General features: G+C 40.6%; 1 protein-coding gene across 1 annotated transcript in view; it reads left to right on the top strand.

Moving 5' to 3' along the window:
* Positions 1–17,459, top strand: part of adamtsl3 (ADAMTS-like 3) — a gene marked incomplete at both ends in the record, with an annotated part of 231,862 nt that overhangs the window by 53,562 nt on the left and 160,841 nt on the right. The window contains one exon of the mRNA XM_080045594.1: positions 14,841–14,968. Within this exon, the coding sequence (XP_079901720.1) occupies positions 14,841–14,968 (128 nt within the window). The remainder of the gene's footprint in view (positions 1–14,840; positions 14,969–17,459) is intronic.

Below are 17,459 nucleotides of genomic sequence, written 5' to 3' on the forward strand. Positions count from 1 at the left end.
GCATAATAAGTGCGTGCATGCATACATAAAATAAAAAATACGCTGATGAAGTGCAATTATTCTTTGGAGCAGTGTTTCCATTTGCTATGAGCCACATCATTATACCAATCAAATTCCATTATATTTAATAAATGACATTAAAGATCTCCTATTATACTACTTTTCTGGTCTTAATTTCTTAATTGCTATAGAGCAACTTGACACGAATCACATCACAAAAAACCATGTAGATTTTCGGGAAACTCTTCCTCTCATCTGAACCAGCACAAGTCTCTCTCTACACTCGGCTCTGTGCTTTTCCGCCCCTCCCCCCCTCCTGCAAACCCCACTCCGTTGTGATTGGTCACCTTCCTTCCGGAACACATTCAGCAGCGCAAGGGGAGATTTGAGAGCAGGAAGGTGGGGGCATGGCCGGAGCTTGCCGGAGCTTGCCTGAGCAGCATTACCACACATGGAAACATCCGCTTTCGTGACGACAAGAATATCCGGAAATTCTGAACCGATTTGAACACGTGATTTCTCGACCAGCTGCCCTAGTGTTTAGTGCTCTGCACAGCCACCCCAGACGGTCAGCAGGGAATACGTCTAAATGCATGTACGTCATTATTTGATACGCTAGTATGGTTAAACATGACTATAAATCATTATAACAATGTTTATAGGTCATAAAAGTCAAAAAGTATTATAGGTCCTCTTTAATGCAGGAAATTACTTCGGTGTCTTTGAGGGTTCAAGGTTCAAGGTTTTTTATTAATGTCCCAAGAGGGCAAATTTGTTCACAGCAAAGGAGGTAGTGGCTAAAAACACGACAGTATGTACAAGACATCAATGGACACAAAACACAACAGTATGTACACAAACCTGAGGAGTCATAAAGTGCTTAAAAATAAAGTGCCTGCATAAAGTGCTATGTGCCATCAGCAGCATCATCAATGAAAGCAGCATTTAAAGGGCAGTGTGTCGTCAACAACATCGTCATCAGCATCAACAGTAACAACATCAAAATCAACAACAACAACAGCATCAGCAGGCCACGCTGGGGATCGAGTCTTGCATTTTGGCAAAACTCACCCGAGATATGGCCAGAGAGTTTGGGCTCTTAGTAAAGAGTGTTCCCGCTCTGCGAGAGCAGGGCAGATTTCCTCCTTCTATTAGCCTATCACCGACTAGTTAGCCGGCTTTCAGCATCAACAACATCATTCAGCAGGGTCAATGTTATTTATTTAATTATTCATTAAATACTGAAATAGCAATCATTCTTCTATCTCAGCCTTTGTCACTCATATATTCAGCAACAAAATCTATTCTTCCTCAGTTGGGGAACTCATGGATAGAAGCTTGCGCAGAGTTAGTGTGTGACATAGCAACTTTGCTCCAACTATAGTATGTATAAGATTGACCATGCAGCACATTGTAATCTAACCCATTAGAGCCACTTTACTGTAGTGAAACATTCTCTGAGACTGAGGATGGATGTTCAATTCTTCTCACACATCAGAGTGAGGAGTGAAAGACTGCCGGATAAGGACACACATTGATATTATGTTGGCAAGTTGAAAAATATGCAGTTTCATTCCAAAATGAGAGATTTAGAAGACATGTCATTATGTTATGACTGTTGCATGAACCATAACTAGACTATGGCATTTTATAATGAGGTGGTTAAAGCCACTACGAGTAACATGGCACGTTGGCGTCCCCTTTGGACAAAAGCGGTAGTATTTTTACGACGCCCGCTGTCGCAAAGCTGTTTTCTAGCTCGTGCCAGGCGTGCGAGTGTGAACTGAGAAGGGCGCAATATAGTGCATGTCCGTGTGTTGAAAGTGTGAGGACTCTTTTCGGCTCTGTGAGAGTGGTTTTGTCACTGCATCAACTAATGCCAGTCAGTGCTACACACACCTGATTGCAATGAGTTGATGCAGCAGTGTCACCTAACTACTCTCTCTCACGGAGCTGAAAGATTATGTGTCCTCACAGAAAGCGAATGAACGAGAGACGGCAGTTAGTATGGATCACGATGAGGTAATGTGTTTGTGTTGTTGATGTAAATAATGACTATTTCAGATAATGGTTATCTGATGATGGTGAAGCAAAGCAAACTTTGTGTTAGTACCAACCGCTCATTCATTTAGGAGTAAACACTGCAGTCTAGTTTCGCTCTCGTGAAATTGTATACACGTTGCTTGGCAACGCCCTCGTCCCGCCCGTAGCCTATACTGTATCACTCTCCCTTTTAGCTTTTCTTCATTGCATTCTCTTTTTTTTCTTTGACGGTTCAGCCCCGTTATCAGTCATTATGACAACAAATAACTGTCTCAAACAAGGCTCCCGCTCCCCTTCCCTCACCTGGAGGGATAGGCTTCTCAAATCGCATTGCTGCGCCACACTGAAATCTGCGACCAATACGGATATGTGACCATAGAGCCTGCACGAGCGAACCGAAAATCGGACTGGGTGTGCGACCAGACCAAAAGCAGTAATAAAAACTATTTAAAAACGTCTTTCTTTGCACTGATGGTCTCGTTTGCTGTTAAAGGTAATTTATGATTATCAGAGGAAACATGAGGATGTTTAAAAGATATTTAAATGTTACTCGTAGCCGCTTTAACTGTGTAATTATTTGGTAGAAAGATTAAATGCAATAAACGTCTTTGTCATACTGAGGTAAATGTGTAGCCTGGTCCTACCAGAACATTGCACTTCATTTCATTTGTACAGAAGGTCTGGAATCGCTCAATTGACAAACATTAACTCACTTGAAGGCGGGTGTCTATTGAAGTTTAAAACTATTAGATCTCCCCAGTGCCACTCTGGATCTGCCAACCAATCGTATAAAGTTTGGTCTTGACGTATGTCATGCATCGGCCTCTGTTTGCTGATTGGACCGGCAAAAATCTGGTCGGAGAAAACCTAAGAATATACAGCAGCCCCAGACTGCTTTTAGCCTTTTAACAGTGCATCAAAGATGCTAGCTTTTGAATTGTATTTGTAAATATCTGTCCTGTTGCTGTACATGACGTCATTGGCAAATCTCAAATGAAGTCTGGTAAAGGTCATTCTCCACCATATAGGCCCTACTCAGTAAACGGAGCACTTACAAGCACGACACACAGCTGAGGTTTTTGTATGAAGGGCGCAATGTGTTGTGTGGCTGATCAGGGCGCGTACAGTGAGTTTTTGCAGTTGTCAGTGGCATTATGAGGCCAAGTATCCCAGTGCGAGGGCTCCGCTGCAATCAGCCAGGGAATGAGCTTAATGGTTTATAATGAGTCAAACCTGCCAGTCTTATGAGGGAGACAGACGTTATGGGTCAAAACAGTGCAGTAGATTTTTTTGTTTTATATTTTCACTGCAAAAAAGGAAGGAAAATATGTGGGGGAAATAGGTTTTCCAAAGCTTTTTCTCCATTCGTACTGGACTTCTGATGACGCACTTTGATAGACTTGCCAGTTCATTTTCAAACCATACATTAGGGAGGCCTCGGTGTGGACATTTTTCCTACCGAGTAATACAAGTGTGACGACGCCAGTGTAACCGGTAACACCAACCAGTGAGGCTCTTAAAAATTTTTAAATAAAATAAAAAGATTAGGCTTGCCCGCACATTTCAAGAGAAGACACGTGTCGGCTCTGTAGGGCGCTTACTTTGATCTTAGGCGTTAGATCCTCCAATTTCTTTTTGAACAAAACAAACGCTTTCTGTTTGTCATTTAGCCTAGGCTACCGTTGTTGCGCACTTTAAGGCGTGTCTCTCGTTACGGGAGACTCCACTGCTCTGACGCGGCTCTGCACTCGGCGGAGCGAAGCAGACACTTTCAGTTTAATGAATTCTAAGTAGACTTATAACTAAGAATTGATAACTAGTAGCCTCGTAGGCCTAACTTGTTTTTTATGTAATGAACGGGCGCCCTACGTCTTTCACGCAAAAATTAACCAAATGGCTTTCATGTCCACTAAAACAAATGAAAAAGGCATATGTCTAGGCTACTCGGTGTGCCTGTGGGCAAGTGATGTAATCGATGTGAGCCTCCCCACCGAGTAACACTGACTGGTGCGGCAACCCTTTTTCGAATTTCTTCAAACACGTTATTACAATCAGCAAGTGATTGTCATTCATGTATCTAATTATGCTTTCTATTTTGTGTAACATCATTATTTTCTGTATGACAATTTCTGTTTTTATTTTACATGTTCGAAATAAAAATTTCAATCAATCAATCAACCCCTACTATACATAAATAGCTGTAGGAGAATGCAACCAAAATACATCCAGAATACAGGACCTTTCGTTTGGTTGAAAGTTAAATGGAACGGTCATTAATAACATATACTAGTAGTCTTCAACAGAGACTGTCTTGAAAATGTCTTTGTCCCCCTGGCCTCCACATTTTGATCAGCACAGAATTAACTGTCATGAAATGTTGCCAATCAACATCACTTGAGAATGCGGATAAGTTTCCTTACATGCTATTTAGGGTAGTTTTGCTCTAACAATATGGACCTGGATTATATCCGAACAGAATACACTCAACTACAGTTGAAGTTGGCCAGTTAAGATACATTTAAGCAGCCTTCAAAGTCAGGAGATATTATCCTATATAAAGGTTGTACTTTTCTAATCCAATCAGAAAGACTGCAATATTCAGTACACAAACTGAAGTGAATGCTGCTGGCTATGTCCACGCTCTAGGAGCTCCTACACCAAACAAACAAAGTGATACAAGTATGTTTACCAGATCTGAAACTATGAAGGAGATCAAGTATGAAGCAACTTAATAGGATTTGCACTTGCTCAAAGATGCCAATACTCACTTAAGAAATAAACAAATGTTTATTTGAATATAAAATTACAACAGACACTGACACCTTACAGTTGTGCAATTGTGTTTGCTATGTGCAGGTACAAATTGTGTGCAAACATGCAGACAGTACAAAATACAATGAAAGAAAAGTGCAACTTCTACTGTTTTGGTGCAATAATATGCAGACACACTAAATACAAATAATGGACCATACACTTAACATGTGTATGCACATCAAAGTGCAAATTCTACTTTTTAAAGTTCCTTTTTGGATGGGGGTATAGGACAATAGGCCTACTATGATGCGATAGCCTATAATTCAATAATGGCTATTATAAGCCTACTTACTTGATTTATTTTTAAATACAGAGGTTATTGGTCGTTTTGGAACATGTATTTCCCGATTTAAAACATAAAAATAAAGCAGCGTTGAAAATTCTGAAAATAAATCTTGTAGGCTTACCCTAGAATTCTGTTTTAAAAATAACTTAATAGTTGAAATAATAAATACAATGTGTTTCCCCCTTAAAATGACTAATACACTTCTCCAATGGTCAAAGACAGTAACAGTGTGGCACTTCTGTAAACTTACTGAAACGTGCCTGGGCCATCACTCTCATGCATTCATTAGACTTTTCTCTGTGCTGTCTCTGCTGTTTAATACCGATAGTTTGTGTTGCCATGGTGATGTAGTCTTAAACTTTCCTGTATCTGAATCCTAAATATCCCCATAGAACAGCGCTGCGTTTATGTCGGCTTGCTTCTGCTTGTTTACTCTGCCGCCTGCATGCCGTAGTCACGCGTGCAGAGCCGCGGACAGACAGACAGAGACACACACACACACACACACACAGAGCAGCTGATGATTGAGAAACGCTTTGAGACACGTGCACATTTATTTACCGCAAATCGTTGTCTTTGACGCAGTTATGACCAGGCATAAGAAACTAGAAATATTGCAGAAAAGGGCATTAAGAGGTAGTAAGGGGTTTTCATTCACTTCCTATTATCAGGAGGAATCCATGAAAAATATAAATGTTCTCCCTCCTCACAATACAATAGTTTAAATCACCAGACACTTCATCAGATCGTCCTAAAAAAGCCATTTGTTAATTGTCAATGAAATTACACATTTCATTCTCAAGTTCTCTACAAAATATTCAAATGGTAAGACAATCTTTAACAGTACAACAGCATGACCTCTCTTCATGCTGAACTGAGAAACATACTGTACATGTCCAACAGGTCAACTGGGTTGCCAGTAGACACAGATTGCTGATACTGAACTATGCAGAGCTCACACACAATAGGTGCTTGGCAGGCCAGTCCAGGCCAGAAAAGCCTGGGCTGGATAGATTATCCTCATACCCATATTATTACTGTCAGAGGTCTGTGATGACTGTTAGCCCAATAACAAAAGGTGGTTTGATCCTATTAACCCAGTGCTAACGTGTCTGACTCTCCTCTCTAGCTGCGAGGCCCTGTATTTTTGGAGAGAAAAGTGAAAGAAAAGTGAAGTCTACTGAAGTGAAACAGTCAAAATACATACAGGTTGATCCAGTCTTTTGTAGAGAAAACGTAACAAGTGTTTCTTCTGCCAGTTCCAGGGTCAGCCAGTGATCTGGGAGGCAGGACGGTGAATCAAACCTGCCGAGGCATGTCAGAAATGTTCATTGTGGTTGAGCAGGCATACATTACATTGTCAAATGAATTAGGGTTTTGTTCCTGTGCTCTTAGTTTTTCACAGACACGGCAAGAAAGGCCTTTTGTAGATGGAGGGCCTTGTGCAACCTCTTCTAAAGGGAAAGTCAGCTTTCTGGGGCCGTATTCACACATTTTTTTTATCTTAGCGCTAAGAGTACTCCTAAGGAGCACTAAAAGTTCTTAGTAAGGAGTAATTTCTTAAAACACAAGACCAACTTTTACTAAGGAATGGGAGGGACTCCTAAACTAAGACTAGAGGGCGGGGTTGACCCTGTTGCTATGGATGACGTCATGTTCATACCTTCTATGCCCACAGTGATTGGCTGAGAGGGAATGAGTCCCTAAAGGCCAGGACACACCGGCCTGATAATCGGCCATCGGAGAGCCTGGAGGGGGCGGGGACACGAATCTGTTTGGTGTGTTTGGTGAAGTCGGCCGTCGTAGATGTCGTCGGGCTTCTTTTCCGGCATCGGGCAGTCTTTCAGTCGGAGCAATTTGATTGGTGAAGGGCCAGCGAATCAGTGAAGCCCGGAAGTGAGGCGGGTAGCACAAACAGCTGACAACAGTATCGCATCGCTAGCCATTGTTTTAATGTGTTTGTTCGTTACATTCAGCAAGTACTCACATGCATCAACCCTTCTTGACTGCTCGACACCATGCTCGACACTCTCTGCTAAAAATGTTTATGGTCCATAGATATATAATACGTATTTATATCTATGTTTATGGTCTAGAGAGCTGTCCCATCATTTCCGGCTTCCGTATTCTTTTTGGGCCACAATACAGATTAGCGCTGCCTGCTGTTATGGAGACATTACGTCCCGCGCAGGAGCGTACGGAAAGTCAGTAGTCGGCTCGGTGTGTTCATGGCATTTTTGGGCCGCGACGGGCAAACTGGAGCTGCCTGAATCGGCAGACTACATTTTCGGTAGTCAGACCGGTGTGTCCTGGCCTTAAAGTGGACCTATTATACTTTCGACTTTTATGACCTATAAACGTTGTTATAATAATTTATAGTCATGTTTAACCATACTAGCGTATCAAATAATTACGTACATGCATTTAGACGTATTCCCTGCTGACCGTCTGGGGTGGCTGTGCAGAGCGCTAAACACTAGGGCAGCCGGTCGAGAAATCACGTGTTCAAATCGGTTCAAATTTCCTGCCATTGTGTCGTCACGATTCCGGATTTTTCCATGTATGGTAACGTGCTGCTCAGGCAAGCTCCGGCCATGCCCCCACCTCCCTGCTCTCAAATCTGCCCGCGCGCTGCTGAAATTGTTCCGGAAGGAAGGTAACCAATCACAACGGAGTGGGGTTTGCAGGAGGGGGGAGGGGGAGGAGAAGCACAAAGCAGAGTGTGGAGAGTTACTGCTGTGCGTGCTAGGGTGAGAGGAAGAGTGTCCCGAAAATCTACATGGTTTTTTGTGATGTGATTCGTGTCAGGTTGCTCTATAGCAGTTATTAACAAGAAATTAAGACCAGAAAGTAGTATAATAGGAGATCTTTAATGTCATTTATTAAATATAATGGAATTTGATTGGTATAATGATGTGGCTCATAGCAAATGGAAGCACTGCTCCAAAGAACAATTGCACTTCATCAGCGTATTTTTTATTTTATGTATGCATGCACGCACTTATTATGCAATTATTTAGCTTTGTGTGACACAATAAAAGCCTTAAGGCCTTAAATAGGTTTAATAATGCTGTGAAAACGACCTATTTAACATTGGGATCAATGAGAATTGCTCTATTATGAAACCTGCCCCTAGTGGCCACTCTGCAAACTGGATGCTGGTGCTGGTGGAATTCGCTGTGGTCGGGGCTTGGCCGTTACACACCGACCACAGGTTTATACAATGACATTGTTTGTTATAAAGTAGCTTGTTGCAGTAAAAAACACAGGGTATGAAATAGGTATGATTTCAATGCTTTAAATTCTTCTTTGTGACATACAGCACCGACTCTCACCTTCAACAAGCAGCCACAATTCACACATATATCTCTACCAAACATTTCAAGGGTTTACTATACCAGATCATGACCACCAGAAAAGTAGTATAATAGGAGATCTTTAAGAGTGAATTTATGATAGAAACACTGTGGGAGATATCCATATCGTGTCACTGTATTAAAGTAAAGAGTTTTTATATACAATTAATGACAAGTGACACTGATTTAACATGAAACCAAGATACTGCTGGGTTTCCCACACATTCGTTCACAATTAACCTACAATAGCGCCACATAGGTCTATTCATTTTAAATTTTACAATGATTTGAATCGGAAAAAATATCCTCATTGAACAGCTGCACGCCATGCACTCTCACTGTATTTCTCTCAACGGCGGACTATGCAGCAATAGTCAGACAGCGGCAAACCAGGAAATTCACAATTTAGAAACAACTCTCTCGTAAAGTGCATGCGGAAAGAAAAAGGCGAGACGCGCAACTATACAGTAGCGGATCTGTGGAACGGAGGAGATTGAAGCGCCACATATAGCCCTACTCTAGTAGGAAATTAAACCCAAACGTGACACCAACAGTAACTTTCAGTGCATCGTAAACACAAAGCAACTGCAGGAAAAGGAACTTCATACATATTTTTTATATAAATATAATACATATAAATGTGTCTATACTTTCTAAATATAGCTTTAGTAAGATCATTAAACCCTTACAGCTATTAAAGGTACCTTTTATAAAGCTCACTAGCATTAAATCTCTCCAAAACACCATCAAATGGTTGTCTGTGATTTACTCTTAGTGACTTAGGAGTCCTCGAGAGAGTCACTAAGAGATAGATTTAGGAGCTAGTTTTAGCGCTAAAATGCTTTGTGAGTTACACTTATCTTAAAAAGTTAGGAGTCCTAAAATTAGGAGTGAAACGCCCGTTATTTTTGAGAGTTACTCCTAAATCAGCACGTTAGGACCTACTCTTAGCCTTAAAATGTTTTGTGAATACGGCCCCTGATTTGTAGAAATATGCTGAAATGCATTTTGAATATCCCTTTGTTTGTGCACGGATTGAAGAGCACAGCTGTAAAAAGCACATCAGGGGCCGTATTCACAAAACATTTTATCTTAGCACTAAGAGTACTCCTAAGGAGCACTAAAAGTTCTTAGTAAGGAGTAATTTCTTAAAACCTATTCACAAAGCTGATAAGACCAACTTTTACTAAGGAATGGGAGGGACTCCTAAGCTAAGACTAGAGGGCGGGGTTGACCCTGTTGCTATGGATGACGTCATGTTCATACCTTCTATGCCCACAGTGATTGGCTGAGAGGGAATGAGAGCTAAGAGTGAATTTATGATAGAAACACTGTGGGAGATATCCATGTTGTGTCGTTGTATTAAAGTAAAGAGTTTTCATATACAATTAATGACAAGTGACACTGATTTAACATGAAACCAAGATACTGCAGGGTTTCCCACACATTCGTTCACAATTAACCTACATAGGTCTATTAATTTTAAATTTTACACTGATTTGAATCGGAAAAAAATATCCTCATTGAAGAGCTGCACGCCATGCACTCTCACTGTATTTCTCTCAACGGCGGACTATGCAGCAATAGTCAGACAGCAACAAACTCGTAAAGTGCATGCAGAAGGAAAAAGGCGAGACGCGCAACTATACAGTAGCGGATCTGTGGAACGGAGGAGATTGACGCGCCACATATAGGCCTACTCTAGTAGGAAATTAAACCCAAACGTGACACCAACAGTAACTTTCAGTGCATCGTAAACCCAAAGCAACTGGAGGAAAAGGAACTTAATAAATATTTTTTTATATAAATATAATAAATATACAGTATCTCACAAAAGTGAGTACACCCCTAACATTTCTTCAAATATTTCATTATATCTTTCCATGCGACAACACTGAATAAATGACACTTTGATACAATGTAAAGTAGTCAGTGTACAGCTTGTATAACAGTGTAAATTTACTGTCCCCTCAAAATAACTCGACACACAGCCATTAATGTCTAAACTGTTGGCAACAAAAGTGAGTACACCCCTAAGAAAAAATGTCCAAATTGGGCCCAAAGTGTAAATTTTTTGTTTTGCCATCATTATTTTCTAGCGCTGCCTTAACCCTCTTGGGCATGTAGTTCAGTAGAGCTTCCCAGGTTGCAACTGGAACCCTCTTCTACCCATTCATGACGACATCAAGGAGCTGGTGGATATTAGAGTCCTTGCGCTCCTCCATCTCCCGTTTGAGGATGCCCCAAAGATGCTCAATAGGGTTTAAGACTGGTGACATGCTTGGCCAGTCCATAACCTTTACCCTCAGCTTCTTTAGCAAGCCAGTGGTTGTTCGGAGGGGTGTTTGGGGTCGTTATCATGTTGCAGTACTGCCCTGCGGCCCAGTTTATGAAGGGAGGGGATCATGCTCTGCTTCAGTATGTCACAGTACATGTTAGAATTCAATGAACTGTAGATCCCCAGTGCTGGCAGCACTCATGCAGCCCCAGACCATGACACTCCAACCACCATGCTTGACTCTAGGCAAGACACACTTGTCTTTGTACTCCTCACCTGGTTGCCGCTCCACACTCTTAACACCATCTGAACCAAATAAATGTATCTTGGTCTCATCAGACCACAGGACATGGTTGCAGTAATCCATGTCCGTAGTCTGTTTGTCTTCAGCAAACTTTTTGTGGGGTTTCTTGTGCATCATCTTTAGAATAGGCTTCCTTCTGGGATGACAGCCATGCAGACCAGTATGATGCAGAGTGCGGCGTATGGTCTGAGCACTGACAGGTTGACCCCCCACCCCTTCAAGCCCTTCAGCAATGCTGGCAGCACTCATACGTCTATTTTCCAAAGCCAACCTCTGTGTACGACGCTGACCACGTGCACTCAACCTTCGTAAACTGGGCCGCAGGGTGGTATTGCAACATGATAACGACCCCAAACACACCTCCAAGACGACCAGTGGCTTGCTAAAAAAGCTGAGGGTAAAGGTTATGGCTTGGCCAAGCATGTCTCCAGACCTAACCCCTATTGAGCATCTTTGGGGCATCCTCAAACAGAAGGTGGAGGAGCGCAAGGTCTTTAATATCCACCAGCTCTGTGATGCTGTCATAAATGGGTGGAAGAGGGTTCCAGTTGCAACCTGTGAAGCTCTAGTGAACTACATGCCCAAGAGGGTTAAGGCAGTGCTGGAAAATAATGGTGGCCACACAAAATATTTACACTTTGGGCCCAATTTGTAAATTTTTTCTAAGGGGTGTACTCACTTTTGTTGCCAGCAGTTTAGACATTAATGGCTGCGTGTCGAGTTATTTTGAGGGAACAGTAAATTTACACTGTTATACAAGCTGTACACTGACTACTTTACATTGTATCAAAGTGTCATTTCTTCAGTGTTGTCCCATGGAAAGATATAAAGAAAAATGTGAAGAAATGTGAGGGGTGTACTCACTTTTGTGAGATACTGTAAATGTGTTTACTTTCTAAACGTAGCTTTACTAAGATCACTAAACCCTTACTATTAAAAGGTACCTTTTGTAAAGCTCACTAGCATTAAATCTCTCCAAAACACCATCAAATGGTTGTCTGTGATTTACTCTTAGTGACTTAGGAGTCTCGAGGACTCCTAGCTTTTCATAGATTTAGGAGCTAGTTTTAGCGCTAAAATCCTTTGTGAATTACACTTATCTTAAAAAATTAGGAGTCCTAAAATTAGGAGTGAAACGGCCCTTTATTTTTTCATAAATTCTTCATTGTGTTTAAAATATTCCTCTGACACGCGGCCGCAGTTTGAGATTTATTTTTCTCTGCAGCGCCACGGGGTCTGCAATGACATTTGATTCTGGGTGTGCTGCTATCATGGTGACATTAGATTTAACAGCTGCTTTCGACAGTCGATCACAGGACCCTGCTGTCACGCCTAGAGCAGTATGTTGGTATCAAGGGCGCTGCCCTCAAGCTGCTCCAGTCCTACTTGACTGATAGGACTTTCTCAGTTAATTTAGGACTTTTTTCTTCTAGTGCGACCCCTTTTACTTGTGGGGTACCCCAAGGGTCTGTTTTAGGTCTTTTATTGTTTTCTCTGTACATGTTGCCCTTTGGATCCATTCTCCGCAAACATAATGTGTCTTTTCATTGCTATGCTGATGATGTTCAGATTTATCTCCCTTTGAAAATGAACTGTAAAGACTCTGCAAAAAATGTTCTTGCTTGTCTAAATGAAATTAAGACTTGGATGAGTCTTAGTTTCCTGAGTCTTAATGACAGTAAGACAGAAGGTATAGTGTTTGGGCGTGTAGAATGTTATGCCGACTGTATTGCTGCTCTACCCCCATCCCTGGGTTTAAAAAACTGCTCTGTCATTAAGAGCCTTGGTGTCATGTTTGACAGAGATTTTAAATTTGAAAAGCAAATTGGCTCTGTAGTCAAAGTTGCCTTCTTCCAGCTGAGACTTCTGGCCAAGGTAAAACCTTACCTCTCTCCCAGTGACCTGGAGAAGGTTATTCATGCCTTAATTTTCTCAAGACTGGATTATTGCAATTCACTGTATGTAGGTTTAGACCAGCGCTCGCTGCGTCGCCTGCAGCTTGTACAGAACTCAGCTGCTCGTCTTCTGACAGGCACAAAGAATCGGGAGCACATAACCCCTGTTCTGGCCTCCCTGCACTGGCTTCCGGTCCGCTTCAGAATAGATTTTAAGATCCTGATGTTTGTTTTTAAAGTTTTAAATGGTATGGCCCCCGTGTACTTGGCGGAACTCATACAGGTCCATAGACCAAGCAGAGCTCTGAGGTCTGCAAACAGCTTATCTCTGGATGTGCCAAACTTAAAACTAAAGGCGATCGTGCATTCTCCGTGGTTGCCCCGAAACTTTGGAACAGCTTACCACACCATATTCGCTCATCTGAGTCTCTGGAAACCTTCAAGTCCACTCTTAAAACTCACCTTTTTTCACAGGCTTTTACGTTTTAATGAATTGTTTTGTGTCATTGCTGTAAGTGTTTTTTAATGTGTGCTGTTGTATTCTAATTTCTGTATTTTATGTAAAGCACTTTGGTGAATTTAGGTTCTTATAAGGTGCTATATAAATAAAAGTGACCTTGACCTTGACATCACTGACCCAGTGGAAGCCAATTTTCCTATTTTAGTGACAGGACGCCAGGAAAAGCCTCTGTCTCTCTCTTTGTCTCTCTCTCTCTCTCTCTCTCTCGCTCTCTCTCTCTTTCCATCTTTCTATCCATGTCTCTCTGTCTCTTTTATCTGTGCTTTGAACACAAAAGATAAGGAGAAAGGTCAGGGGGTGAGGTATATGCAAGCTGTTGCATGTCAGTGGGGCTACTTGTCTAAAACAGATGAGTACCACATTGCTGTGAGGTCATGCTACTGTTTAGTGCGGCTTCTCTTTAGTCATTCTGTAAGCAGAGGGAGACCTGCTAACTGCTGGACTCTCCCAACGGGACAACACTGTGGGAATTCTCATTTCAAAGTTTAGTCTTTTGTTTTTACATTTGAATGTTTACCCACACATTCTATTGATAACGATAGTGCTCAACCCTTACTTAACTCACCAATGAGAAAAAAACCTTTGTATTCATTATTATCATATTTCTAAGTTCCATTGAGCACTGACAACATTTTTGTCAGTGTGTCTATCTATACTCCTGCACTGAGGGTATGTGTTCATACATTGAAACCTGATAGAAAACAATTGTTTTGAACTGCAAGAAAGACTCGGACTCCCATCATCATAGGATCAGAAACTGCGTCAATAATTAAATCCACTGTACAGCATACTGTATATCGTGGCTTAAAGTGTGGGCTTGGCCTCTATAGTGATACAAATGGTATAAATTAATCGCAGAATTTCCAAAGTTAAAAGATTTGTATGTCATGTTTAAAATGATAATAGTTTGCATTTTCTCACAGTTTTACAGTCCATATTACCAATGTAAATCCATTCTTACCAGTGAGATTGGGAATCAAATGAATGCAAAGAAAGGTACTTTATGAACTTTATAACTTTTAGATTTATTTCAAATCAAAAAGAGTGCAATGAGCTCGAGGTTACACAATGTCTACCTCAAAAATACAGCCTACCTTCTGATAAGAAATGTAACAACAACATTCTTCAGGTAGGAGAACACTTGACAGTGCTTATTTTTGAGTACACTGTTGCACATTGATAAAATATGCTTTGTGCAATTCACATGAATGTTAAAGTCGTATGTGATGGCTCAAATTCAAAGTACTTAGATGATATTTTAATTCGGTTTCACAAATGTTTTGACTTGTGGAGCGAATACGTAACCTGATTGAAGTAAGTGACTTTGTGTTGGTCCTGCTGTAGGCGTCCAGAATGGCCCGCTCAGATGAAGAGATGGACATGGGTTGGGACGCCTGGGGCCAATGGAGCGACTGCTCTAGAACCTGTGGGGGAGGAGCCTCCTACTCCCTACGACGCTGTCTGAACGGAGGGTAAGCCTCATTTGACATCCAACAGCATCTTTGAATGTATGGAAACATATGGCAGAATTCTGATCATTGAAAGGATCCCTGTACAGACCTGCTGCTTGCTGTTTTTTGTTTCTATTTCACTGTATGTAAAATGTTGTTTTTTGCAAACATGTGACCAATAAAAACTTTAACATTAACTGATGTAGTGTAGCACAGCCAGACCAAACTACAGCTAGTATGGTCTGGAACCAAGCTATATCGTTATAGAGTGTATAGGGGGGAAACCTGGGCTGGCCTGTTTTCATTTCTTTAAACCAATCACAATCGTCTTGGGCGGCACTAAGGCCAGGGACCTGTTGCATAAAACTAAGATAAGGGATTACTTACTTACTTACTTATGCCTCTTCTTCCCCCATGGGAAATAAGGCCGATACAATGTGTCTCCATTTGTTTCTGTCTTTGGCAACATGTTGTGCCTCGCCCCAGGTAAGGTTCATTTCAGCCAGCTCAGCTGTAATCGTTCTCCTCCAAGTGGTTTTTGGCCTTCCACGCGTTCTCTTTCCTGTTGGTGTCCATCTCAAGGAAGATAAGGGATTAACCTAGGATATTTCGGTTATCCTGGCTTGCGTTAGCCATGATCCGGTTGCATAAAAGCGGAGGGACATAAGTAACCATGGAGATTTATCCTTTACGTTTAGCCTGGTAAACTTATTCTGTTGCCTGATTGGCTCAGTCAGCTGTCACTCCGATCTGAAATTAAGGTGTTTAACAGTTATTCCATGATCTTCTGTGTACTGCTTTATTTTCATTAGCCTGTTTTAAAGTACCACATAAAGGACTACATTTTCATTTAGTTAAATAGTTCTACTTTTTTATTTATTTAACCTGAACCATTTATAATTAACTTAATTATAATTAGATTACGATGAAATTATATAAATTATAATTATTTATGTGATAGTCTGTTAATATTGCAGGCTATATTTATACAATTGATTATCGATGGCAGATGATGTTGCAAATGTGGGTCAAATAAATCCACTTTGTAGGCTACTTATAACCATATACAGGTGCATCTAAAACAAAATTGAATATCAATGAAAAGTTCCTTTTTTCTGTAATTTAATTCAAAAAGTGAAACTTAAATATATTCTAGATTCATTACACATGAATTGAAATTTATCTAGAATAAACAAACTTTCCAGAAGGTCGACATTTCTGTATTATAAATCCTCTTTTTGATTGGTTTTATGTAATATTCTAATATTTTAAGATACTGGATTTTTTATTCCATGATCAACCAATCATCCAAAAAAAGGCCTGACATATTTCACTTTGATTAGTGAATCTAGGAAAGTTTCACTTTTTGAACGGACTTTCCATGATATTCTATTTTTTAGATGCAGACTGCTCACTGTCAACTATTTTATCATTAATCAATACAGGGGCATCAAGATCATTTGGCAGAGAATACACCCTGCGTTCCAAATCTCATACTCTTTCTTTTTTCTATTCTACATACTACATCCAACGATAAAAATAACCTAGTTAGGATGCAGTAGGCATACTACTGGGACATACTTTTACTCTTTTATTTCTTTTTTTTTTTTGTATAATTCTTTTTATTTTGCTTTTTTTTTTTGTAACAATAATCAAACAAACAAACAACACCAGACAATACATACAAACTAAGAAAGGACAGAAAAAAAAGGACAAATGTGTATGTTGTTCATTATTGCATGATCACACACACACACACACACACACACACACACACTTACAGTAGAGAGAAAATGCACAAAAACAAATTAAGCTGTATTTAAGTGTGTACCTGTCAGTGTGAGACTCCTAAAAAGGGAATTCCATTGCCATTACATGTTTCTTTAAATTAAAATTATTGCAATTAACATACATCCATTCACTGAAACATATTTTACATCAACCAATTGTTGTTGTTAATTGTCAAGCACTTGAATGGTGACTCTGATATGACAGTCTGGGTGGGTCCCACTAAACCGATCCAAACAATGACACAGGATTATTAGAAGAACATTTTCACACACACACACACACACACACACACACACACACACACACACACACACACACACACACACACACACACACACACACACACACACACACACACACACACACACACACACACACACGCGTAACATTTAAAGACACACAAAAAGAAAAATCCATGTCCTGTGATCTCCACCGCAGTTCCCCCCTCCCTTCTCAGCAATGCTACAAGCTTTATTTCTCATAGTGCCTCATAGATGTGTTTCCATACTTCATTAAATTGATTTGTTTTGTTGTTGTCTTCGGATAATGTATTTTCTATGGTCAGATAATATTTCATAAGTTCTTTCCAGTTCTTTAATGTAGGAGCCTCTGCATCTTTCCAGTATTTTAAAATTAGTTTCTTGTAAACAAGGGAAGAAAACATAATTTGCCATCCCGTAGGGTACCTTACACCCTCAGGGTTCTGAAAAATGCACAGCTG

The sequence above is a fragment of the Ammodytes marinus genome, assembly GCF_949987685.1.
Source record: "Ammodytes marinus genome assembly, chromosome: 1".
Classification (NCBI taxonomy): Eukaryota; Metazoa; Chordata; class Actinopteri; order Uranoscopiformes; family Ammodytidae; genus Ammodytes; species Ammodytes marinus.